The sequence below is a fragment of the Oncorhynchus masou genome, chromosome 2 (genome assembly GCF_036934945.1).
Source record: "Oncorhynchus masou masou isolate Uvic2021 chromosome 2, UVic_Omas_1.1, whole genome shotgun sequence".
Lineage (NCBI taxonomy): Eukaryota > Metazoa > Chordata > Actinopteri > Salmoniformes > Salmonidae > Oncorhynchus > Oncorhynchus masou.
In genome coordinates, this window is record NC_088213.1 from 32,174,760 (window position 1) to 32,200,305 (window position 25,546).

The 25,546-nt window shown below is 42.4% G+C and overlaps 2 protein-coding genes across 2 annotated transcripts in view; both read right to left on the minus strand.

Moving 5' to 3' along the window:
* Nucleotides 1-2,508: 2,508 nt before the first annotated feature.
* Nucleotides 2,509-25,546, minus strand: part of LOC135558895 (E3 ubiquitin-protein ligase NEDD4-like) — a 43,822-nt gene continuing 20,784 nt past the window's right edge. Inside the window, 25 exon segments of the mRNA XM_064993105.1 lie at nucleotides 2,509-3,071; nucleotides 3,167-3,239; nucleotides 3,432-3,528; nucleotides 3,945-4,052; nucleotides 4,154-4,213; nucleotides 4,308-4,368; nucleotides 4,612-4,685; nucleotides 4,824-4,919; nucleotides 5,058-5,128; nucleotides 5,328-5,449; nucleotides 5,652-5,881; nucleotides 6,078-6,143; nucleotides 6,346-6,404; nucleotides 6,494-6,548; nucleotides 6,712-6,789; nucleotides 8,074-8,277; nucleotides 10,188-10,307; nucleotides 10,637-10,726; nucleotides 11,208-11,296; nucleotides 11,299-11,365; nucleotides 13,401-13,521; nucleotides 13,679-13,842; nucleotides 14,416-14,512; nucleotides 14,903-14,964; nucleotides 15,434-15,484. Of these exon segments, the coding sequence (XP_064849177.1) occupies nucleotides 2,969-3,071; nucleotides 3,167-3,239; nucleotides 3,432-3,528; nucleotides 3,945-4,052; nucleotides 4,154-4,213; nucleotides 4,308-4,368; nucleotides 4,612-4,685; nucleotides 4,824-4,919; nucleotides 5,058-5,128; nucleotides 5,328-5,449; nucleotides 5,652-5,881; nucleotides 6,078-6,143; nucleotides 6,346-6,404; nucleotides 6,494-6,548; nucleotides 6,712-6,789; nucleotides 8,074-8,277; nucleotides 10,188-10,307; nucleotides 10,637-10,726; nucleotides 11,208-11,296; nucleotides 11,299-11,365; nucleotides 13,401-13,521; nucleotides 13,679-13,842; nucleotides 14,416-14,512; nucleotides 14,903-14,964; nucleotides 15,434-15,484 (2,418 nt within the window). The 3' untranslated portion in view covers nucleotides 2,509-2,968.
* On the minus strand, nucleotides 15,491-21,497 carry LOC135558904 (E3 ubiquitin-protein ligase NEDD4-like). The gene has a single exon (XM_064993118.1). It carries the CDS (start codon nucleotides 20,680-20,682, stop codon nucleotides 19,258-19,260), a length of 1,425 nt encoding a protein of 474 aa, XP_064849190.1. The 5' UTR covers nucleotides 20,683-21,497; the 3' UTR covers nucleotides 15,491-19,257.

The following is a 25,546-nucleotide window of genomic DNA, read 5'->3' on the forward strand; positions in this document are numbered from 1 at the left end:
CTGTTTGGGGTTTAGGCTGGGTTTCTGTACAGCACTTTGAGATATCAGCTGATGTAAAAAGGGCTATATAAATAAATTTGATTTGATGTCTTGAGAAATTAACTAGTCTTAAAACAGACAAATACTGTCATCAAAAAGTGAATAAAAGTAATTCTCTGGCTTGTAGATATCAAACAACTATATTGAACAAAATTATAAACGCACCATGCAACAATTTCAACGATTTTACTGAGTTACAGCTTATTTAAGGAAATCTGTCAATTGAAATAAATTCATTAGGCCCTAATCAATGGATTTCACGACTGGGCAGGGGCGCAGCCATGGGTGGGCATAGGCCCACCCAATCAGAACTAATTTTTCCCCACAAAAGGCCTTTATTACAGACATACATACTCCTCAGTTCCATCAACTGTCCGTGTGACTCGTCTCAGATGATCCCGCAGGTAAAGAAGCCGGATGTGGAAGTCCTGGGCTGGCATGGGTTATTCGCGGTTTGCGGTTGTGAGGCTGGTTGGATCTACTGCCAAATTCTCTAAAATGACGGAGGCGGCTTATGGTAGAGAAATTAACATTACATTCTCTGGCAACAACTCTGGTGGACATTCCTACAGTCAGCATGCCAATTACACTCTCCCTCAAAACTTGAAATCCCTCAAAATCTGTGGCATTGTGTTGTGACAAAACTGCACATTTTAGAGTGGCCTTTAATTGTCCCCAGCACAAGGTGCACCTATGTAATTATCAAGATGTTTAATCAGCTTTTTGATATGCCACACCTGTCAGGTGGCTGGATTACCTTGGCAAAGGAGAAATGCTCATTAACAGGGATGTAAACTAATTTGTACCCAACATTTGAGAGAAATATGCTTTTTGTGTGTATGGCACATTTCTGGGATCTTTAATTTCAGCTCATGAATCATGGGACCAACATTTTACATGTTGTGTTTATATTCTTGTTCAGTATAATATGAAAGGAGAACATTAGGTGGCATTTTCCATGTATTTGTTTTTCTAAATATGCTGCCATTTACTTGTAATGTAATCAAAACATGTTTTCATCAAGATACAGAGGTTTTATTTCATTAAAACATTGATAGAAAATCCACTTACAGTTGTCAGAATGACAGTTCTGAGATAATATATAAATGAAGTATCTCTTAAAATAATGAATTATAGAGTATCGGATGTTAACAATATATCCATTCAACTAAAGGATAAGAACATGTCAAACGATTTGGATGATCAAATTCTATGATACATTACAAATGAAGGCATTGTAATTTAAGTCTTAATTACCAGTGAAAGGAAAGAAAGCACTTTTTTTCTTCCTTGGCAAGTAAAATGTACTCAAGTCAAATGTGCACTTAAAAGCAGAGGATTTTAGCATGAAATCATACTAAACGTATGCATTCTGAAATTGGTAGTTTGGCAAAGATCAAGACACTAAGACTTTTATAACCATTTTAACAAGTGCTTTACCTTATAAAAGCACAAGTATAACATTTTGATTTAAGAGAAATGAAAAAGCCCATCATATTTTCCTTCATCAACAATCTGTAAACATACCAGCATGTAAACATATGTTTTCTACCATTCATACAATACATTCTTGATAGAGCACACCACTGCATATGTACAGTCAATTCCCTCAAGAAAATCAAAGGCAAAAAGACATTCACAGAAATCTTTGAGAATTGACCATATCAATTTCTTGATATTAATTCAATAGAGTTATTACATAGAGCAATTTGAAAAAAAATAATACATGTACTCCTAAAAATAGAGTATTCTACTGCTCTATAACACCCATGAATAGAGCAGGGCTCTCCAACCCTGTTTCTGGAGACCTACTGTCCTGTAGGTTCAGTCCAACCTTAATCTAGTGCTCCTGATTATGTTAATTAGTTACAACTGGGGTTTGAGGTGAAAACCTACGGGAGGGTAGCGCTCCAGGAACAGGGTTGAGAGCCCTGGAATAGCGGAATAAAAAAATAATACATCCATCACTGAATAAAAAAACAGCAGAGGAAATATTTTGCAAGTGTGTGTGCAAGAATGAGAAAGCAATGGCAACATGGTTTTTCAATGGAGTCTCATGTGGAGTCTGATTTCCTCAGTAAGCTATACAAAAGTGTATTCACTGTCAATTGCGTACACATACACTGATTGTACAAAACAGGAAGAAAACACCTGCTCTTTCCATTACATAGACTGACCAGGTGAATCCAGCTGAAAACTATGATCCCTTATGGATGTCACTTGTTAAATCCACTTCAATCAGTGTAGAAGGAGGAGGAGACAGGTTAAAGAAGGATTTTTAAGCCTCGAGACAAGGATTGTGTCTGCCATTCAGAGGGTGAATGGGCAAAACAAAAGATTGAAGTGCCTTTGAAAGTGGTATGGTAGTAGGCGTCAGGCGCACCGGTTTGTCAAGAACTGCAACACTGCATGGTTTTTCTCACTTAAGTTTCCCGTGGTCCACCACTCAAAATACATCCAGCCAGCATTGGAGTCATGGGCCAGCATCCCTGTTGAACTCTTTCGACACCAGTGTATATACGGTAATGTATATCGAAGTCCAATGTCAATCTCCTCATGATAGAATGTTTATCATAGATGAACAATAATATATGTATGCTATAATGCATTTGATAAATTGTATATAGATCTGGTTTAAGTATACATACATATTTATGAGACAAAAAAACTATTTGTAAACTTCACAGACCAAGAGTGATTTAAGAAGTGATTTTCACTCATCATCCACCCCTTCCACTGTGCAGGAGAGAGGAGCACCAAAGACCTTTGCTGTCTGTGATTGTTCTCCATCTTCTCAGGCGGTTGTCAGGTCTGGACCTGAATATTAGGTGTTTTATCAGCATTAAACAGAACTACAGCACAAAACTAGCCCTCAGTTCACTGGCAGTAACTGCCCTTTTAACATCTGCGCCATAGGCCACACACTCCCCTAATCTACTCCATCAAAGCCTTGTGCATTCTCTATAGCAATGTGTAGCTTCTCCCTCAGCTCCTCAAACGACTCATAGGGAGGCAGATCCAGCCGGTTGAAGCTGAAGACGGTAAAACAGAACCAAATTCAAATGCACATTTGTTGCAGTAACCAGGTAGGACTATTAGCCAAACTGCTGTATTGTTTGTTACTCACCATGTGTGGGCTCTGGGTAGTTTGTCTCGTGTTCCCCACTGCTCAATGGTAAACAGCTGTGGTCCGTTAGACCCTGCGATTTCACAACATAAAACAAGATTAGGAGGTGAGAATCTTATACAAACAGCTCTGGTTACAACTCAGAATCCATGTTTCAAAGTTCATATCAATCTATGTAATGACAAAATGGTTAAAAACATAACCAGAATGTACCCTGTATTATACAAATGAGTCTTAATACAGAGAAGTAGAAAAGAGGACTCACCGTAGAGCTCTGCAAAGCCATTCATTGGGACCCGGGAGGTGCCAGTCACAAACTGCAAAAGGCGGATACGCTTCTCTGCATCCATCAGCAGAACAGTCTGAGAATGACAAAATATCATTCAAATTGTTGGAATGAATATTGAGAATTCACCCAAAAACTAAGGCTACACCAATGTGGAAATTCTGGGCCGATCAGATATTTAGCGATATCCAACGCGTTCCTGGGAGTTTTCGCTTTCAGGAATGGGCTAATAATAGCTAATAGCTCAAACCATTTGGACGCTAAAGCCAAATTCATAGGAAGACCTTTTCGTCACACTACCCACTTTTAAAAAACGCCACAGACCATGGTCTCCATCATTGTCCTTTGTCTCCACATCAGACAGATAGACATAATATTTTTGTTTACCAATTATTGTCCAATACCGATATGGTCACCAATCAATCCTGCATCCCTAACAAAAACATTCTAGAATCCACGGGCTTCTGTTCTAGTGGTGGAGTATCTTCTTACCTTCCAGAACCACAGGATGACAGGCTGGTTGGGACAGTAGCCATTCTTGTACTTGGTGTTCTCCCTCCAGTCGTTCACATCCACGTCTCCCAGGCCACACATCAGGAGCTAAAGAGAGAGAAAAAAACAAGATAGAACATCACTCAACGATCTGGAAAGACAGGCTCTCAGTCATGCATACATTTCAGAGTGATAGGAATGACACCCACCTCCAGCTCATTTTCGTCAAATATCTTGATGAGATCCTGGGGTATCAACTCATAGAATCCCTAAGACAAGAGAGAGGAACAAGCAATAAGTCAACCATTTCTTTCAATCTTATCACAACTCAATCAAAACATCTCAATAAAACCTAGTGTTTACCTCCTTGAATGCAGTCATCTGCTTCAGTATCCTGTTCACGAACCTCCACTGCATGACAAGACTGACAAAGAAAAGGATTACTTTGAAATGGAAGCATTCAAAATAATTTGAAAATAATTTCAAATTTATCTAATGATGCAAACATTATGTGGTGGGTGGTGGTTTCACTGTCCATTAGCAAACCCTTCTAAGGCCAAATACGTGACTTGTGGGTCACCAACAGGTAACCAGCTGAACAGCTCTACATGGCAGTGAGTATGAGGCGTGTTTCCTCTTTCTACCAGCAGAGGGCTCTGGTGCTTACTGGATGTATTCCTTCTTGTTGTCATCGGTGACGACTATTTCAGATCCTCCTGGCTTCAGCTCATGCTGGTGTGTCTAAAGAGGAGGAAATGTCATGTCAGCATGACTGATACCAGAGTACCACCTAGCATCGACTTTAACCTCTTCACTCAATAGGCACAAGATAGAACAGAAAATACTTGTGCCAAACAACAAATAGGATGCAGGTCCCACCTGTCCAAAGAGCTCTTCGTCTATGGTGAACCTCAGATCCAGGTCTATCGGATCATTCTCCAATATCCACTTCAGGGAGTTGAAGTACTCACTGTCCTGAAATAACAACACACAAACACCATTACCTCTTATGGTGAAACACTGCTGTTTTAGCTCTCTGATTTATCATGTCTCTACTATCTGATTAGGTGATGGGAAGATGTGAGAGTAATCTAGATAGTATTAGGCACCTACCACAGACTCCATGTCCTGTAGAGTAATGGGCTTCTGCAACATCATCTTGTAGAAAGGCCTGATGAAGAAGGCTAGAAAAAAAAAAAAAATTACATGTCAGGATCTGTTCAACACACACCTAATCCTTGTGGCCCATGCATAGAGCTGTCCTCAGCTCTTAGTTTCTCTACACACACATACACACACTCGTGTAACACTACGATTATACAAATTAATGATCTTTTACCAAACACAAAGTTCATGAGCGAAATCCCCAGCAGTGAGACTCACCATCCAGCAGCTTGCCATGGTAGACAGCCATGCCTGCCACACGGCCAATGAACTTGAAGTAGGACAGGTGGTCCTCATTGCAGAGGCCTGAGTTGGGGTTGATCTGCAGAGTGTAGTTGTCCCTGACACAGAACAGGCAGAGGAGAAACTTAAAACAGCTCTAAAGTTATCCAAATCCTTCTCTGATCCATTCCAGAACATATCCCCTCATTAAATTGATTAATAATGCAGTCAGAGATGTTATTCAATAACAAGCCCCATTGAGGGCATGTTCCATTTTTCCTTGCCTGAAAATGGAATTCTAACACATTCAAATAGACTCACGTGGCAGAATACTCAAACAGCCCATAATAGGGGTTGAACATCTCCTTGGAGATGAGGAAGAACCACTCCCTGGCCACGCCACCGTAATCCAAGCCCTTCTCTCCCTCAAACTCCACCCACAGCCGAGCCTTCAGGAAGTCGGCCCTCTTGATTGACAGGATTCGTCTGTAGGAGTCCTCTAGCACGGCGTTCCGCCTGAGCTTCATCTCAAAGCGATTGGGGATGTCAGCCTGGAATTGGAGATAGAGCAGGCTGAGTGAGTGGACTTTCTACTGAAGAGCTGAGTTGACGTCAGGTCAGGTGATGTAGCTAGACTAAATGTTATAGAAGATATTGTGAGGATGATTGAAAGAAAGACAAGATAGGCTTTTACAGTTTGAATGTGCTCTATATCTGGCCTATTTGTGAAATAAAAACAATGCTTACTGGTTTCTTCATCTTCTTCCGGAAGTATTCATACTTCTGTTTATAGTCTCTGGAGTAAGGCACAGCCTAAAATAGACAAGGATGGGAGATCCAATGACCGGAAATCAATTATGAACACATGATGAATTACGCGGTTTTATGGCCAACCTGGAGAACCTGACTCCAAAAAGAGAAAGAGTAATTTATGAGGAATGCAATATGACCCAATCGGAATCTAATAAATAAAAATCTCTAGCTATAGCTTTTTAAATATATAATCTGTACTTACTGGTCCAGTTATGGCTGAATTCTGCAATCTGGGATCATCCCATTGTGTGTTCTTCGTATCTGAAAATACATCAGATTTATTCAGCATTGGTAGTCGGCGTATGCATTTTTCACTAGTTTTAAAACATTTTAATACATGTCATACATACTGTGATCTATGTAGAATATCCTCCCATCACTGTGGACCCTCTCCTCCCAGCCAGGCTAAGATAAGGGATAGCACAAACATTACTCCCACCATCATATTCCCCCTTAAAAATCAACCATTCACTCATGCAATTTTCAACTTTAAGAGGCTCATCACATTGGGCTTCTAATTGCCTTCTTAGAATGCTATTATTGGGTATGATATCATTGTAAAGCTTACCGGCATTGGCCCGAGGTCAGTTGGGTCTAGCGAAGGTCTCCTCCTCATGTGCACAGGAATCTTCAATCTGGGGTCTTCCTGTTCACAGCCAGATAAACAGGAAATAAGTCACACAAACAGGAAGGAGCAGTGGGAATGGCAGTATTGTCCAGTGGACATTCTGGCCATGATGTTGCGTGACTAGACCCTATAGGTAGGGCCTGGGTGTATTTCTTGATCATGTGACCTGATCAAGAAAAACTACATATATAGTACCAGTCAAAAGTTTGGACACTTACTCATTCAAGGTTTTTTCTTTATTTGTACTATTTTCTACATTGTAGAGTAATAGTGAAGACATCAAAACTATGAAATAACACATATGGAATCATGTAGTAACCAAAAAAGTGTAAACAAATCAAAATATATTGAATATTTGAGATTCTTCAAAGCAGCCACCCTTTGCCTTGAAGACAGCTTTGCACACTCTTGGCATTCTCTCAAACCTGATTCATGAGGTAGTCACCTGGAATGCATTTCAATTAACAGATGTGCCTTGTTAAAAGTTCATTTGTGGAATTTCTTAACTTCTTAATGCGTTTGAGCCAATCAGTTGTGTTGAGACAAGGTTGGGATGGTTACAGAAGATAGCCTTACTTGGCAAAAGACCAAGTCCATATTATGGCAAGAACAGCTCAAATATTCAAAGAGAAACAACACTCCCTCATTACTTTAAGACACGAAGGTAAAGAACTTTAAAAGTTTCTTCAAGTGCAGTCGGAAAAAAACATCAAGCACTATGATGAGAATGGCTCTCATGAGGACCGCCAAAGGAAAGGAAGACCCAGAGTTACCTCTGCTGCAGAGGATAAGGTCATTAGAGTTATCAGCCTCAGAAATTGCAGCACAAATAAATGCTTCAGAGTTCAAGTAACAGACATCTCAACATCAACTGTTCAGAGGAGACTGCGTGAATCAGGCCTTCATGCTCGAATTGAGATGGTTTGGGATGAGTTGGACCGCAGAGTAAAGGAAATGTAGCCAACAAGTGCTCAGCATATGTGGGAACTCCTTCAAGACTGTTGGAAAAGCATTCCTCATGAAGCTGGTTGAGAGAATGCTAAGAGTGTGCAAAGCTGTCATCATGGCAAAGGGTAGCTACTTTGAAGAATCTCAAATATAAAATATATTTTGAATTGTTTTACACTTTTTTGGTTACTACATGATTCCATGTGTGTTATTTCATAGTTTTGATGTCTTCATTATTACTCTACAATGTAGAAAATAGTACAAATAAAGAAAAACCCTTGAATGAGTAAGTGTATCCAAACTTTTGACTGGTACTGCATGTCCTTTTAAGAATGCAGGTGCTTGCTCTCTCACCCAGGAAGTGGTCTTAGTGTTGTGGTCGATGAAGAAGGGTTTTCCGTTTGGGGCATTGCGGACCTCCCAGCCCGCCGGCATGAAGCCACACTCCCTCTGTGAGCCGGGGGAGTGCTGGGGGGAGCCCTCAGGAGGGAGCATGGGGGGCTGGTACACAGTGGCGTTCTGGGACAGAAGAGCCTGGGCTGCTGCCTCTGAGGTTATCTGGAACATGGAAGGAGAGATGAAGATTAACACTATTGGTATACTCAATAGGAGGGTGGACTGGATCCTATATCAACATTATCTACAGTGTTTTCGGAAAGTATTCAGACCCCTTGACTTTTTTCCACGTTACGTTACAGCCGTAGTCTAAAATTGATAATTGATTAAATTCAAAATTATCCTCAGCAATAGCCCCATAACTACAAAGTGAAAACCGAAATACCTTATTTACATAAGTATTCAGACCCTTTGCTATGAGACTCAAAATTGAACTCAGGTACATCACATTTCCATTGATCATCCTGGAGATGTTTCTACAACTGTATTGGAGTCCACATGTGGTAAATTCAATTGATTGGACATGATTTGAAAAGGCACACACCTGTCCATATAAAAGGTCCCACAGTTGACAGTGCATGTCAAAGCAAAAACCAAGCCATGAGGTCGAAGGAATTGTCTATAGAGCTCCAAGACAGGATTGTATTGAGGCACATATCTGGGTAAGGGCACCAAAACATTTCTGCAGATTTGAAGGTCCACAAGAACACAGTGGCCGACGCCCGGCTGGTGGTGACGCTAGTAATACAGACGGGTAAAGGGTATAAGTCTCCTATAAGTACTTCGCAGACTCTTGATGTCGGCCGGGTGTAAAAGCCCATTGTAAAGTCTGTTGGGAGGTTAGTCCTGCGGCTACTGATGCGCAGTATGTTATCTGCAGAATAGGGTCTATCGACACCACTCGCGTGACTCAACTGGGTCTCCATCATTCTTAAATGGAAGATGTTTGTAACAACCAAGACTCTTTCTCGAGCTGGCTGCCCTGCCAAATTGAGCAATCGGGGGAGAAGGGCCTTGATAGTCACTCTGACAGAGCTCTAGAGTCCCTCTGTGGAGATGGGAGAAACTTCCAGAAGGACAACCATCTCTGCAGCACTCCACCAATCAGGCCTTTATGGTAGAGTGGCCAGACGGAAGCCACTCCTCAGTAAAAGGCACATGACAGCCCGCTTGGAGTTTGCCAGAAGGCACCTAAAAGACTCTCAGACCATGAAAAACATGATTCTCTGGTTTGATGAAACCAAGATTGAATTGTTTGGCCTGAACGCCAAGCATCACATCTGGAGGATACCTGGCACCATCCCTACGGTGAAGCGTGGTGGCAGTCATGCTGTGGGGATGTGTTTCAGCGGCAAGGACTGGGAAACTAGTCAAGATCGAGGCAAAGATAAACGGAGAAAAGCACAGAGAGATCCTTGATGAAAACCTGCTCCAGAGCGCTCAGGACCTCAGACTGGAGTGAAGGTTCACCTTCCAACATGACAACGACCCTAAGCACACAGGCAAGACAACGCAGGGCTTCGGGACAAGTCTCTGAATGTCCTTGAGTGGAACAGGAACTTCAACCCGATCAAACATATTTCGAGACCTGAAAATAGCTGTGCAGCAACTCTCTCCATCCAACCCCACAGCGCTTGAGAGCATCTGCAGAGAAAAATGAGAAAAATTCCCCAAATACAGGTGTGCCAAGCTTGTAGCGTCATACCCAAGAGTACTCAATGCTGTAATCGCTGCCAAAGGTGCTTCAACAAAGTACGGAGTAAGGGTCTGAATACTTATGTAAATGTATTTTTTAAAATAAAATTAGCAAAAGTTTCTAAAAACCTGTTTTTGCTTTGTCATTATGGGATATTGTGAATGATGAGGGGAAAAAACTATTTAATAATTTTTAGAATAAGGCTGTAACCTACCAAAATGTGGAAAAAGTCAAGGGGTCTAAATACTTCCTGAAGGCACTGGAACTACACAAGTTAAGTAGGTCCTGATTGGCTTTTCACAAGACTTTGAATACTTCTTCAGTGCACTGTGGTTTGAGAGAGAGTGAGAGCAAAAGAAGGAGGAATGCAGCCTACCTGGATGAGTGGCCGTGTCCAAGTGGTTATCCTGCTGTTGTGATTAACGTAGTAGAGTCTGCTCTTACTATCCTGCTTCTCCTCCCAGCCTGGAGGCAGCCCCGCTGAGGTTGCTAACAACTATTGAACAACATAAAGAGAGAGAGAGGCATCAAACAATCCATACAACAATACCTTAAGTGAATAGAACAATAACTTCCTCTGAATCACTGAGCAACATGCTCAAACCTGATGACTGCATTCTCACTGTCCTTGCATCATCTCGGAAAACTATGGAAGCCACACTTACATGCTAAACCTGAGCTCAGATGACCCTATCCCACAAATACTGCTGTAATACAGGAGTGTTGTGCTTCGGTGTGTGTGTGTGTGTGTTGTGCTTCGGTGTGTGTGTGTGTGTGTGTCTGTGTGTGTGTGAGGGCGGAGGGGATTCAGGGAATGCAACACACCACAGGATGAACAGGGTGTTCCTCTACGGTCAGAGTCTGGGCACTGCCTCTGCGACTGGAGTGACTTGAATGACTGGAAGTGCCCTGCAGCTGAAGAGAGCAAGACAACAGAAACCACAGTCATTACCCATACACGTGTTAATAGGCACATATTCTCCAGCTCTAGACAGGCACTAATACCCGTCTTACACTAAAATATTACAGTCCCTCCAAGATTACGCAATTGCATTTGAAATGTTTTTTTTTAAATCAACAATATTATGCAAGGACTTCAAACTCCAACCAATCAGCAGTGTACATATACTGCATAATATGGTTCAATCAAGCCACACAGAAAAACTTTGCATATCGCCATGTAAAATCTTAGAATTGACGTCGCAAAATCAATAATTTTTGCATATCACAAAAAATCCCAGCGAAATCCTGGAGGGACTGTGTTGTTATAACACAAACTATAACGTGTGTTTCAGTCCCTTCTTGGAACTGTGGAGGACGCGTATCCCCAGGAGGCTTTGGGTGTCGGTCGATTAATAACGGGAGCCCGGTCAGCGCCGGCCAGTAAATTATTCACCTGGAGGGAGGTACGTCGGTTGCCGGATGTGGCACCCGAGGCCTGGAGGCGACTGAGCTCATCACAGAAGGAGTGAAACTCCAGGGGGAGTGGGGTGGAGGGGGGGAGCGCTGGCTGTTGTACAAGATGGACTCATCCTCTGTCATGATTTCCCAGCTCTGGAGCAGACAGGAAACAAGACAAATGAAGAGTTAACCATCTGTTCTGAAGGATGTCTTGATAGTGTTATGTCACTGTCTTCTTATCTAGCTATAAGCTAAGAAAACAGTTCTGGCATGCTTGTTCTGGCAAGGAGTGACGTTATTACACAAAACTGACATGCGATATTACTTCAGTAGTGCAACTATTTTGGGGGACTTTGAGGAACACCCTGATCCTGAACTTGATCTTGTTAAGGGCCTTCCTGACATTTAGTCATTTGCTCGGTTAGCAGCCTCTAAAGAGAGGGGCTAGGACCAGAACACATGGTCATAAGATATTGTCCTTATAAACTCAGCAAAAAAAGAAACATCCTCACTGTCAACTGGGTTTATTTTCAGCAAACGTGTAAATATTTCTATGAACCTAACAAGATTCAACAATTGAGACAAACTGAACATGTTCCACAGACATGTGACTAACAGAAATGGAATAATGTGTCCCTGAACAAAGGCGGGGTCAAAATCTAAAATAACAGTCAGTATCTGGTGTGGCCACCAGCTGCAATAAGAACTGCAGTGCATCTCCCACTCATGGACTGCACCAGATTTGCCAGTTTGACATGTGAAATGTTACCCCACTCTTCCACCAAGACACATGCAAGTTCCCGGACATATCTGGGGGGGAATGGTCCAAGCCCTCACCCTCCGATCCAACAGGTCCCAGACATGCTCAATGGGATTGAGATCCAGGCTCTTCCCTGGCCATGGCAGAACACTGACATTCCTGTCTTGCACGAGATCATGCACAGAATGAGCAGTATGGCTGGTGGCATTGTCATGCTGGAGGGTCATGTCAGGATGAGCCTGCAGGAAGGGTACCACATGAGGGAGGATGTCTTCCCTGTAACGCACAGTTTTGAGATCGCCTGCAATGACAACAAGCTCAGTCCGATGATGCTGTGATACACCGCCCCAGACCATGACAGACCCTCCATCTCCAAATCGATCCCACTCCAGAGTACAGGCCTCAGTGTAACGCTAATTTCTTAGATGATTAACACGAATCCGATCATCACCCCTGGTGAGACAAAACTGCAACTCGTCAGTGTAAAGCACCTTTTCGACAGTCCTGTCTGGTCCAGCGACGATGGGTTTGTGCCCACAGGCGACGTTGTTGCCGGTGATGTCTGGTGAGGACCTGCCTGACAACAGGCCTACAAGCCCTCGGTCCAGCCTCTCTCAGCCTATTGTGGACAGTCTGAGCACTGATGGAATGATTCTGCTTTCCTGGTGTAACTCGGGCTGATGTTGTTGCCATCCTGTACCTGTCCCGCAGGTGTGATGTTTGGATGTACCGATCCTGTGCAGGTGTTGTTACACGTGGTCTGCCATTGCGAGGTCGAACAACTGTCCGTCCGGTCTCCCTGCAGCGCTGTTTTAGGCGTCTCACAGTACAGACATTGCAATTTATTGCCCTGGCCACATCTACAGTCCTCATGCCTCTTTGCATTATGCCTAAGGCACGTTCACGCAGATAAGCAGGGACCCTGGGCATCTTTCTTTTGGTGTTTTTCAGAGTCAGTACAAAGGTCTCTTCAGTGTCCTAAGTTTTCATAACTGTGACCTTAATTTGTAAGCTGTTATTGTTTTAATGGCCATTCCACAGGTGCATGTTCATTAATTGTTTGTGGTTCATTGAACAAGCATGGGAAACTGTGTTTAAACACTTTACAATGAAGATCTGTGAAGTTATTTGTATTTTTACGAATTATCTTTGAAAGACAGGGTCCTGAAAAAGGGACTTTTCTTTTTTTGCTGAGTGTAGGTCCGGGCCTATATACCTTAAATAGGTCGTATAGTTGGACTGCACACCACGTACAGTTGTTTCATAATCGTACCAGAGACCGCAAAAGGATATAATAGAGTCTCGTCTCCATTTCAATATCTAATTCAGGAGAATAACTGTAATTCCATTTATGAATTTAAAGTGTCATTAAACTTGAATGTGAATTTTTCAATATATTAATTGAACTTCGATTGACTTGAAAGTTACCTCAGGAGACTCGTGTCTGTCGTTGGAGTCCTCTTGGTCAGAGATCTGCCTGCGGGCGGTGAAGGCGTGCTGGGCCTCCATGTGGATGTTCTGCCTTTGCTCTGCCTCCACCTGGCTGTCTCTACACAGGGAAACACACATACATACTCACAGTCAACTTTTCATCTCTTGAACAACCAGGTGTTAGTGTATTCCAATACTACCATTGTGTTGAAATAGTGCTAGATTAAGTTCAAGCTGTCAGAATAAAGGACATGACCGGAGAACCCCAGACTTACTGTACTATGGGCCTGTGCCACTGTGTCGTCCTGGTTTCGTGGTTGACATAGTAGGTCCTGCCCAGGTTGTCCTGCCTCTCCTCCCAGCCAGGGGGCATTGCAGGCAGCAGGTGGTTGTGCCTGGGACCGGACATGTCCTGGCCCTCTAGAAACTCCCAGCTGGGCTGCATAACAAAAACAATTGTTACACGGCACATGCAGATGTCAACATTGCCCAAATCCTCTACATACGTTTGTTCAAGTCAAACAAGGTCTTGGCCAGTACTCAGAAAATTCAGTGGCAATCATAGGGACTTGTAATTTATTGAAGTGTGGCTTCAAATAATTCTAAGGAAGATGTCAGCATATTCATCAAAGGCCATGGACCCATGGTGAGACAAATATAGATTGGCCTTTTGGACATGGTGTTCCTAGCCACTGCTTACATTAAGCATGTTCAAGAATGATGACAGGCTGGTTTTATCAAAACTACATCAGGAGGGAGATGGCAGGCAATCAGCCATCTTGGCTTGACATTGGTAAAAAAAGCCTAGTGTCTTTTCTCCTGGCTCTGAGCACCAATATGCCGTTACATGTATATACTGAAGCACGCCGACTGAGCAACAGCCAAGGCACGTAGATTAGACACAGTCTAATCAAAGGAGGAGGGGGGTGACGGCGTGGGAATATTCAATATCAGGGGGTCAGGGGGACAGAGGGCTGGAGATAGGGGTAGGTTGGGTGGGTGGCGGTCTTACATCCATGTCTTCAGTCTGTTCTGCAGCATCCTCTGAGTTGTTTTTGGGTAGGTAGGTCATCTTCAGACGGAGATGACCCTTGACCCTGGATTTGTGACTACATCAAAACAAAAAGTGAACACTTTACAAAAAAAATTACATGGAAAACAGTGCACTTTCTAAATGAGAGTAATGTGAGCCTCTTAGGTGTATCAAATACACAATAAATGTAATTCGAACAATTTATCATTGTGACGGACTCAAACATGAAATTGAGCTTTCTCCGAGGTAAAATCAATATGTACCTCATGTTATTTGAGCTTAATTTATACACCTCAGGAAATAAGGTTATTGAATGTTAGACAAACTCACTGGAATGGAACTCAAGATATTATTCAAATTAATTTATGCAATGCCAAGAGGCTGAATGTGATAAAAATGTCACAAAGTAAATCCATGTTAAACCAGGAAGGATAAGCAGCTTGAATAATCATGAAATAATGCCAACCTTCTCGGGTGAAGTAGAAAATCCTTGAATGTGTATGGCCTTTCAATGTTAGGATTTTCTGTCTGAAAAAAGAAACAAAAATAAAAGTATTTAAAAACCAGTTGAAATGTTCTATAAAGATATTTGCTGTATAACATCTATGCACGCAGTAACTGTATAATATATGAACAGTAAACAAGTCCTGTATAGGCAGTGGACAGATGTACACTAGGTCTACTGTAAATGCCATCTAAAGGTAGGAAACATGGAGGACTGTATTTCCATAACTATGGACAACGTTGTGGAACATGAGGGGTATGTTTAGGAGTATGTTTACATGAGTGCGCCTATGAAGAGTTCATGGGTGAAGATAACTATGTAAAGTGTACAGATCTCCAACAAATTATATTTAATGGAGAACATGGAACACCAAACAGCACAGAATAGCCTACTCCTTTAGATGTGGGATTGGAAACATGTTGATTTAGGAAAATTGGTTTCCACATACATTATGCAAGTGCTAAATAAACAATTTCCTTGCACTTGACTCACCGGTATCTGGTGTAATGGCACGTCCACCTGCCCCAGAAAGTCATCACGTGTCTGCGGAAGGATATAAGAGATTGTAATGGGGAGTCATGTACAGTAGTCATTCATGAGTCAGTCCAACAAAAAAGGGAGTGGTTACAATGTATCGGCATGTTTGCCGGCTCGCACACACCTACCTACCTACGTCTCAAGTGCAAAAGGTATGAGTCACACACACACACACAAACACGACTAGCCAAGATAGATAATCTTTTTCCATGATACAGTCACCTTTACAGCACGTGCCATCAGCCCTCATGGATGATTTAGTTGTAAATGTATTCATTGGCACATTATACACATAGTTCTATTAGACAAGGTGTTCCAAAAAAATGGCACTGCACACAACCCCAAATTGACATCAGAAAATGCTGGGGACCCTATCTGGAAAAATTATATCTAGTTAAATGGAAACGTCAGGATTCTAGCAATGAAGCCCTTTATCCACTTCCTCAGAGTCAGATGAACTCATGGATAGCATTTGTACGTCTCTGCGTGCATTTTGAATCAATGCAATAGCCACTTTCAATGCAACATAACAAAATAAAATGAATTACGCAATAATTATTATGCAAAACTAACTACGCAAGAGATTTTGTTGGCAGAGCACATCGGAGTAGGATTTCTATTGCATTGGCAGGCACGACTCAGGCCTGCACACTACGTGCGCCATAACCAAATCAGAGCTGCAGTAGACCTATATGCAAATCTACCATTGCCATATACGGATTTGTGCCATTCACTTTGAGTGCATGAAGTGCATGAATGATTATTATGCACTTGTTTTGAGATCAAAGCGAGAGCTGCATGTAGCCACGTGTGAACATTTGGTCATATTCTTTGCTAGTTAGTGATTTATTAGCCAATTTATAGCTAATTTGTCGTCAGAAATGTGGGAGTGATTGCTTCCTACAAGAGCACAAAATGTGAACATTTCTAGCCATCTTTGAAAAGCGAGTTAGGGAAAGAGCTTTTTTTTGGTCCTAAATGGCCAGTGTTGTATTTAAAAAAAAAAGGCTTGAATAAGCTAAGTAGCCAATAGGCAGAGGGTAGCATAATTTGTCTGATTCTCTGTAATAACGGTATGGGGATAATAATATATTTTATTTTGTAAAGTGGTTTCTTGCATCAAACAAAATGTTCAGTCACCTCATCTGAAGGACAAGTGGATAAACAGGTTAATGCCAAGCTTGCATGTTTTTTTTTCCAAAAGTCTCAAGGAATGTAGGCCTACATTGAACACTACACATTGGCTGCTTCTGTAGGCTGAATGATAGAACCGCTATTTCCATGTTAAAATGTTATGTGATGCATTTTCTTCATAGTTTTTTTATGGTAGGCCACTCTGGTAGGGCTAGATTATTATCAAATAGTCACAGTAGCCTACCTGGTCACTATTAAAATAGTAAATTAAAGGGTGTACAACCTCAGTGTTCACAAAGGAAGTTGCACAGAATTTTCACATTGAAGTTTGCTCTCAGCAGACCTTAAATTTGCTCAGTGCTGCAAAAATTAGAGGGAACAACGCATTCGGTCACCTGTTATTCATTATCGATAGTCTGATTACTGTACAGTATCTTCTGACTACTGTACAGTATCTTTACACGACCTTGGAAGGAAAAGCAAGTCATTCTTGCATTATCCAGGACAACACTCAGATGTGATGCAAAAAACGAGCATGACCTTTGAGCTCTGTTGAACTTCACTGCCTGGGGACTGATCGTCATGATTAGGGAGATTCAATGTTTACATTATGAGACTGTCATTCATCTCATTCTCCTCATTCTTATGCTAGGTGTCTTGTTTATCCTCTGTGTTTGGCCACAACACGGAGCTGCTGATCATGATTCTGGGGCTGCTACTCTTTTGCCCTTTAAACAGCCAAATAGGGTTAAGGTGTATTGACTGATCAGGAGAAATGGTCACTTATCAGGCTCAGTGAGGTATCAGGGCTCATATCAAGATGGTGCTTAGCCTTGTCAATGTCCAAAAGGCATCTGGTCAGCTCACAAGAAATAGGCAAGGAACACAGAGAGGCAGAGGGAAGAAGAGAGTGGGAAAGAGACAGAGAGAAAGTAAGTAAGGAGGGAGGAGATGTAGCCACAGTGGAGGCCATGAGGGCTCGCCTCGGACTCCAAAGCTCTCACCGCGTGGCTAATTCTGGCACAATTCTGTCAGCACACCTTTGTCTACCTTCTCTTCACGCTCCACTGACAGGCTACACATACACCAGCGTTTTGAGTATCTAGTTTTCCCTACATCAGAGAGAACTCTTACTTTGAGACTAACAGTGTCAAAATACAGGAACATATGGTATCAGTCAGCCCTCTTTAAATAGCACAAGCCATTTCCTGGCAACAGTACTGATTGGAGCTAATAAAAGTAGAATATACCAGTCAAAAATGTCAACAAAAGTGTCCTGTGGAATAAATGTAATAAACACATCTTGCAACTGTTATTCAGATTATGTTTCCAGAGGAGCTTTACTAGGAGGCTATCACTGGATTAAAATAAGTCATAAAACAGGAGCACAGATGCTTATGACCTGCTGGGCTTAAGCAAGAGGTATGCAGCGGAGGGTCTCTCATGTCCTAAATGAGATTATATAAGAGTTCAGCTGTTATAAAGATAGTAGCTTTGGCTAATTGCTGGTGCAGGTCTTACTTGACAAGCTGCTAAATGCAAAGAGGGAGAGGGAGCAAGGGAACATGAGTGATAGAGGGGGAGAAGGACTGACACATGATGCTTTACAAACACGGTCTAGCAGGGGGACCCGCGAGGAAGGGAACACACCATCCTTTTACTGTAAAAGGCTTCGTCTCCAAACACCCTCTACCCACATAACATGATCCCCAGGCCTGCGGACGGCTGGCATAAATGAGCGCTACTCTAGTATCACGTTGTTCAATTTGAATTCATAGGGCTGGCCAAGGCAACAGCGGGACAGACTATCTGGAGTCGGGGGGAATATTTCAGAGGAGCTTTATTTATAGCGAGAGGGGGGGCCCTGCTTTTCCCACAACTAAATTTAGTCAGGGGTAAATACTTAAACTGATTACTCAAAGCATTAATAGAATAATAAAAACAGAGAACCCCTCTTAACCAAAGCACGTGTGTACAGAAACACTCGCAAGGCCGCCGCAGACAAGTATCGCAAGAGGGAGCCTTTCTTTTCTTTCTCTTTTAGCATTTTGCTGGGTGCAAGTATGTTAATGGTTTACTGTTATACACCTGAATACCTTTGCATTTTTGTCCACATTGGGCTTGTTAATCGCATGACTTAGCTGTAGCTGTCTTCTCAGTTACTGAACTTTGCTCCTGCTTGCTCGCAGGGAGCCCAAAGGCTGAGTAAACAGAGAAACATGTAGGGTACAGACTGAGCACTGAGCAATTAAGGAGGTAGCATTATCAAATGGACATCATTGAAAGTTACACACAAACTCTTATCAATCTCTCTTAGAGAGTAGGTTTGCTGCTTTACTAAACAGCATAACATATTTCAAATGGAATCTAATGGAGCATTTCAGATATGCCATCTTATGGGTGACGAACATAACAAGTACAACATTAATACCCCACTTAGTGAATACCACAATCTCTATTTATTGAGGTTAGAAGTGAAATAGTTCAAATACAGACCAACCACAATGAGCCAATACACTATCACACTACACAGTTGAAAACATAAATTCTATAATTTAACCAATAAATGTACCACCCGTTCTACTACATTTGGCCAAAGCATAGGCCTAATTTCTCTCTATTCTCAGCCTTGCTAAGCTCCTATCCTACCCCACCCAGTGAAGGAAAAAACTCACCGTGGTCTTTCTTGCAGGGCTCTTTTGTATGTGATCCCTTTTGTGGTTAGTGTTTACATCAATGACAGGGCTAGAGACCCTTGCCCCAGAGCCGTGGGACACATGGATGTGCACATGTGGAGAGTTAGATAGTTTTTGGTTGGAAACGTGACATGAAATACCAGTATTATGGTAGGGGACTTCCAGAGAAAAGCTCCTTTGTAAGGCGTGATGACAATGGTTTTCCTCAGGCATTTCCTGTCCATTTCCATTGTCTGCAAGACCGGCAATGTGGCTCCTCTCTGAAAGTTTAGTTGAGGGGAGAAAGCAAGCAGAGGTGCTGCGAAACAGCTTAATGTGGCGAGGGCAACATTCACCCTCCGACTGAGGGGCCTGGGTTGGAGATTCAGGACATTCAACATTGACGGTTGTTCTGTTTCTAGATGCCTTCCCAGATATTGGTCGCTGGTGGGCAAAGTGCAGTAGCACACTGGAGTGTTGGTCTAAATTTGCCGATAGGTCGGCCTTGTCGCGACACGGTCTGTCTAAGGTAGCCGAGTGGTCAGTCTTCTCACACTCCTCCATTTTGTCTTTAGGTTTATCTGGAAGGGGAATGTTAAAATGCACCATGGGCCTGGTGTCTCTGAACTCCGCTGATGGAAAGCTGCTCTTAGAGAGTCGCAGGCCGTTCATCGCCGTGGCGATGGACGCTTTTGATGTCCCCGTCTCGTCCTCCTGCGGGGGCTCACTGGGGGACAACTGGAGCTGGTGAGAAGTCTGGTAGGAGCCCCTGGCTAGAGGCAAGGCGGGTAGTGCCACAGGGCTGACCGGGGAGGCTGGTGGTGTATTACAGGGGCTCCTTGGAAATATAACCAGGGAGGAGCAGCGTCTCAGAGGGACCCTGGCTTTCCTACGGGGCAGACTTCTATCATGGGATGCCCTACGCTGATCTGGGAACTCTGGCTCAAAGATGCTGCTGCTGCTGCTGCAGTAGCCTGCGTCACTGGCCGTGCTGCTGCTGCTGCTACAGGATACCCCGTCTGAGCCACTGCCTGCTCCCACATCGCAGACCCCTGGCTCCCCGCCCTCAGTGCTGTTCTCCAACTCTCCATTCAGCTTGCCACGGGGCTGCAGGGAGATCTGCAGAGTACTCTTCTTGCTGACGGTGTTCACCTTGGGTATAAATACGGATGAGTAGCGCTGTAAATTACCGTATTCCGGGGACAGGGGAGGCAAAGCCAAGGCTAGCTTCCCTGGAATCACCTTCATTTGGACAGAGCTGTGCGCTAGGATCTCTGCGGGGCTGCGGGTTGACACACAGAGACCGCTCTCCTCACCATGGCTGCTCAGGCTCTCTGACAGAGGATCCGTGTTGCTTCTTCTCAACGCAAAGTGCAAGCGGAGCCGACGTGCCATTCGTCTAACGCTCTAATCTCTGGGAGACAGTGAGCGTGGCATGGCAAGAAAACTGCTGGGGAGGAAAAACTTCTCAGAGTCCCGTTCTGCTCTGTGATTACAATCATTAGCTGTTGCACATAACCAAAATACCTCGGTTGACAATCTACATTCCTCTCAGGGCTGCTCTGTAAGGCTAGTAGTCATTGGAGGTCAGGCACTCTTCTGTGGAGCCACGACCCAAACGCACAATCCCCTCAGACTGAAGTAACCCCAGTGGTCTGCCTCTTTATGGAACTGAACTTAACCCAGTCACAGAGAGCTGCACCAAGGCTTTAAAGGGCAGTACTCACTCCCATTCCAGCCAAACCTCAGCCTTGTTGCAACTGTGCCTTCTGAAATATAGACAGACCGTGTCCGACACCCCCCTGCCTCTTCCAAAAGCCCCACTCCTCCTGGTCGCCTCACTAGAAACAAGAACACAGGAGTCTCTTCGGCATCTCAGACTGGAGAACTGTTCATTTCTGTTTCAGGCCACTCACTCAAGACTCTGGCACTACTGGCTCCCAGCAGCAGCTATGCTTCTAATGTTTCTCCTGCGCTGTGCCCCCACACATATTTTTACCCACTGGTATTGAATTACAGGAAATCAAGAGGAATGAGTTTCAGCATAATTCTATATGAAACTGAGGAATGGATGTCCTAATACACACACACTTTTTTTGTATCACTATTTTGACAGATGAGCCCTGTAGATAAAAATATACATGGGGGTATGACAAAAAAGCACAATATACAGGTTCATCATAAAAAACGAACCTACACAATCATACACACAAAACCATACACACAATGCAATCATAAAATACAAATAAGTTCATTAATGAAGGGTCCCCTAACAGCAGTCTGAAAAGCCCTAGAGGCACAAATTCCCCCAATTTCAGGGTGTTTGAGATTGTTCCACATGTAAGGTGCAGAAAAACGAATAGCATCCATACTGGGAAACCACCGTGGCCGGGGAAATATGTAGGGAAGATACTGGTAGTTAAACTGCAAAAGTCAGCAAGCACAATAACTGAATGCTTGAGTCCCTCGGCAGCACATTGAAGCGCGGATAAAGACATGAAAGCTTCAGCTGATGGCACTGTCCAAAAACAAAGAACTGAAAAAGAACAAAGGGCTGGAAAATGTAATAAAAAATTATCTACAAACGAGGGATGTGACAAATGAAAAACATGTAACTTTCCGTTAAAACAATAAAAATTCATAAAGTTCGACTCTTCCTAACGTTCCCCAGGCCTTTATAGCCTACTGTCTACAGAAAGTAATATGTTTTGTGGTAACTGCACTGTGATTTGAATTTTGTGGAAAAAATAAATTAAAATAAAAGCTTATCGGCTGGCGATTTTTATTAAAATGATTGATCCCAACTTAATTTTAACGTTTAAACATTCATACCTATTACAAACAAACTTCACTCCTACAGTAGCTCGGCACAAAACTAGGCAACTATAGAGAGCATAATTTCATGTATAAAGCAGCTTTGAAACACAAAGGGATATATGTGGCATCACCTGTCATTCGACACCTCATATAACAGCCAGTAGCTGGTTTAATTTAATATGCTGTCATTGACATTTCACTCCATATCAACTAAAAGCTATTGTGTGAGGCTGGGGCTATTCTGGGGCATTACTGTCAGCCTGGCCTGCAGTAGGTCAGTTCCATACTGTAATGCTATGAAAGTGGCACAGGCTGGATGTGATAATGACTCACCAGTTGAGACTGACGCAGTCAGGGCGCCCACGTCGCACCACATAGTGACTATTCCCACAACAACCCGTGATGGGCATGGGGGTATCAAGAGCCACTAAAGTATCAACTAGAGGTCGACCGATTATGATTTTTCAACGCCGATACCGATTATTGGAGGACTCAAAAAAGCCGATTCCGATTAATTGTTTGTAATAATGACAATTACACCAATACTGAATGAACACTTATTTTAACTTAATATAATACATCAAAATCAATTTAGCCTCAAATAAATAATGAAACATGTTCAATTTTGTATAAATAATGCAAAAACAAAGTGTTGGAGAAGAAAGTAAAAGTGCAATATGTGCCATGTAAGAAAGCTAACGTTTACGTTCCTTGCTCAGAACATGAGAACATTTGAAAGCTGGTGGTTCCTTTTAACATGAGTCTTCAATATTCCAAGGTAAGAAGTTTTAGGTTGTAGTTATTATAGGAATTATAGGACTATTTCTCTCTATACCATTTGTATTTCATTAACTTTTGACTATTGGATGTTCTTATAGGCACTTTAGTATTGGCAGTGTAACAGTATAGCTTCCGTCCCTCTCCCCGTTCCTACCTGGGCTCGAACCAGGAACACATCGACAACAGCCACCCTCGAAGCACCGTTACCCATGCAGAGCAAGGGGAACAACCCCTCCAACTCCAAGAGCGAGTGACGTTTGAAACGCTATTAGCGCGCACCCCGCTAACTAGCTAGCCATTTCACATTGGTTACACGAGCCTAATCTCGGGAGTTGATAGGCTTGAAGTCAAACAGCTGCTGGCAAACGCACAAAAGTGCTGTTTGAATGAATGCTTATGAGCTCTTGCTGGTGCCTACCATCGCTCAGTCAGACTGCTCTATCAAATCATAGACTTAGTTATAACATGGTAACACAGAAATACGAGCCGTAGGTCATTAATATGGTCGAATCCACAAACTATCACCTCGAAAACAAGACGTTTATTCTTTCAGTGAAATACGGAACCGGGTGGCATCCATAAGTCTAAATACTCCTGTTACATTACACAACCTTCAATGTTCTGTCATAATTACGTAAAATTCTGACAAATTAGGTGGCCCAAACTGTTGCATATACACTGACAATTTCCCCTGGTTAATATTGCCTGCTAACCTGGATTTCTTTTAGCTAAATATGCAGGTTTAAAAATATATACTTCTGTGTATTGATTTTATGGTTAGGTACACATTGGAGCAACGATACGCACCGCATCGATTATATGCAACATAGGACACACTAGATAAACTAGTAATATCAACCATGTGTAGATAACTAGTGATTATGATTGATAGTTTTTTTATAAGATTTAATGCTAGCTAGCAACTTACCTTGGCTTACTGCATTCGCGTAACAGGCAGACTCCTCGTGGAGTGCAGTGAGAGGCAGGTGGTTAGAGTGTTGGACTAGTTAACTGTAAGGTTGCAAGATTGAATTCCCCCCCGAGCTGACAAGGTAAGAATCTGTCGTTCTGCCCCTGAACGAGGCAGTTAACCCACCGTTCCTAGGCTGTCATTGGAAACAAGAATGTGTTCTTAACTGACTTGCCTAGTTAAATCAAGATTAAATAAAGGTGTAAAAAAAAAAACAAAAAAAAAACGACCAAATCGGTGTCCAAAAATACCGATTTCAGATTATGAAAACTTGAAATCGGCCCTAATTAATCGACCATTCCGATTAATCGGTCGACCTCTAGTATCAACACTGATATATTGTATACATGTACAATATGTTAAGATCTGCGCAAATCTATTGATATCAATGAATTATAATTTACAAAGTCTGAAAGTCTGAATCAGGCCTACATGGCGTGTCTAAAGTTTGGACGAGGCCCCATGTATGCACAATTTTACACACTTAGAACTAAAAGGGAGATTATCCTGGGTCTTAGTCAGCAGTTCAGCTATGTGGCCGTTGGCAAACCATAACACTACTAAAACAAATCACTGCTTGGTCATACTTGAGTTAGTTTAATGTATTGATGCTGCTCAGTAGACCTCATGAAATAGAGGTAACTGGGTCATTCAAAATATGTCTATGTGACAATTACAGAGACCAGAAATAACCAAATGAAAGCCAAATACACCTGGAAGGTAGCAATACAAACAGGTAGGCCTACTCAGTGTTGGCGTACTTGAATATAAACTAGGCCTATTCGTGGAGTAAAAGTTATTCTGACCATTGTCAGAATGAATCAAGCGATAACTCACCACATTTACACTCCCCTACGTACTTATTTGGACAGTGAAGCTGAAACCTTTCATTTGGCTCTATACTCCAGCATTTTGGAATTGAGCTCAAATGTTTAATTTGAGGCGAGAGCACAAAATGTTACCTTTCATTTGAGGTTATTTTCATACATATCCATTTTACAGTTTAGAAATTAAAGCACTTCTTATATCTTGTCCCCCCATTTTAAGGTGTCAAGTATTTGGAAAAATGCACTTCTGTATTAAATTAGTGAAAAGTGTAATATATGTTCCCATATTCCTAGCACGCAATGACTACATCACACTTGTGACTCTTTAAACTTGTTGGATACATTTGTAATTTGTTTTGGTTGTGTTTCAGATTGTTGTTCCCAATAGAAATGAATGGTAAACAATGTATTGTGTCATTCTGGAGTCACTTTCATTGTAAATAAGAATAGAATATGTTTCCGAACACTTCAGTACTAATGTGGATGCTACCATGATTATGGATAATCATGAATGAATCATGAAATGACAAAGTTAGAGGCCCAAACATCATACCCCCAATACATACTTTGGGGGGGGGGGGTATTATATTTATGCCTTTGTAACTTTCTCATTCACGATACATTCATCCAGAATAACCCTTTCCACATGTTGAAAGTGGCAGATTTTATAATTGATAAGCACCAAAATTGGAAACCAGTGGCTGTACAGCAACATGCTAGACATGACGTCAGAGCTCAGCTTTTACAGTTCACAGAGCTGCACGAGACAAGAAGATGCCCCCGTCCCTCCCAGTAATTGGTCTACTTTTGCACATTTGTCGTCTGAGTGAGGATAATGCTGTAAATCAGGAGTCGTCAATGTGTT

Bases quoted from the DNA above. Each gene is read 5' to 3' on its own strand.
- LOC135558904 (XM_064993118.1), bottom strand. From the start codon at position 20,682: ATGGCACGTCGGCTCCGCTTGCACTTTGCGTTGAGAAGAAGCAACACG.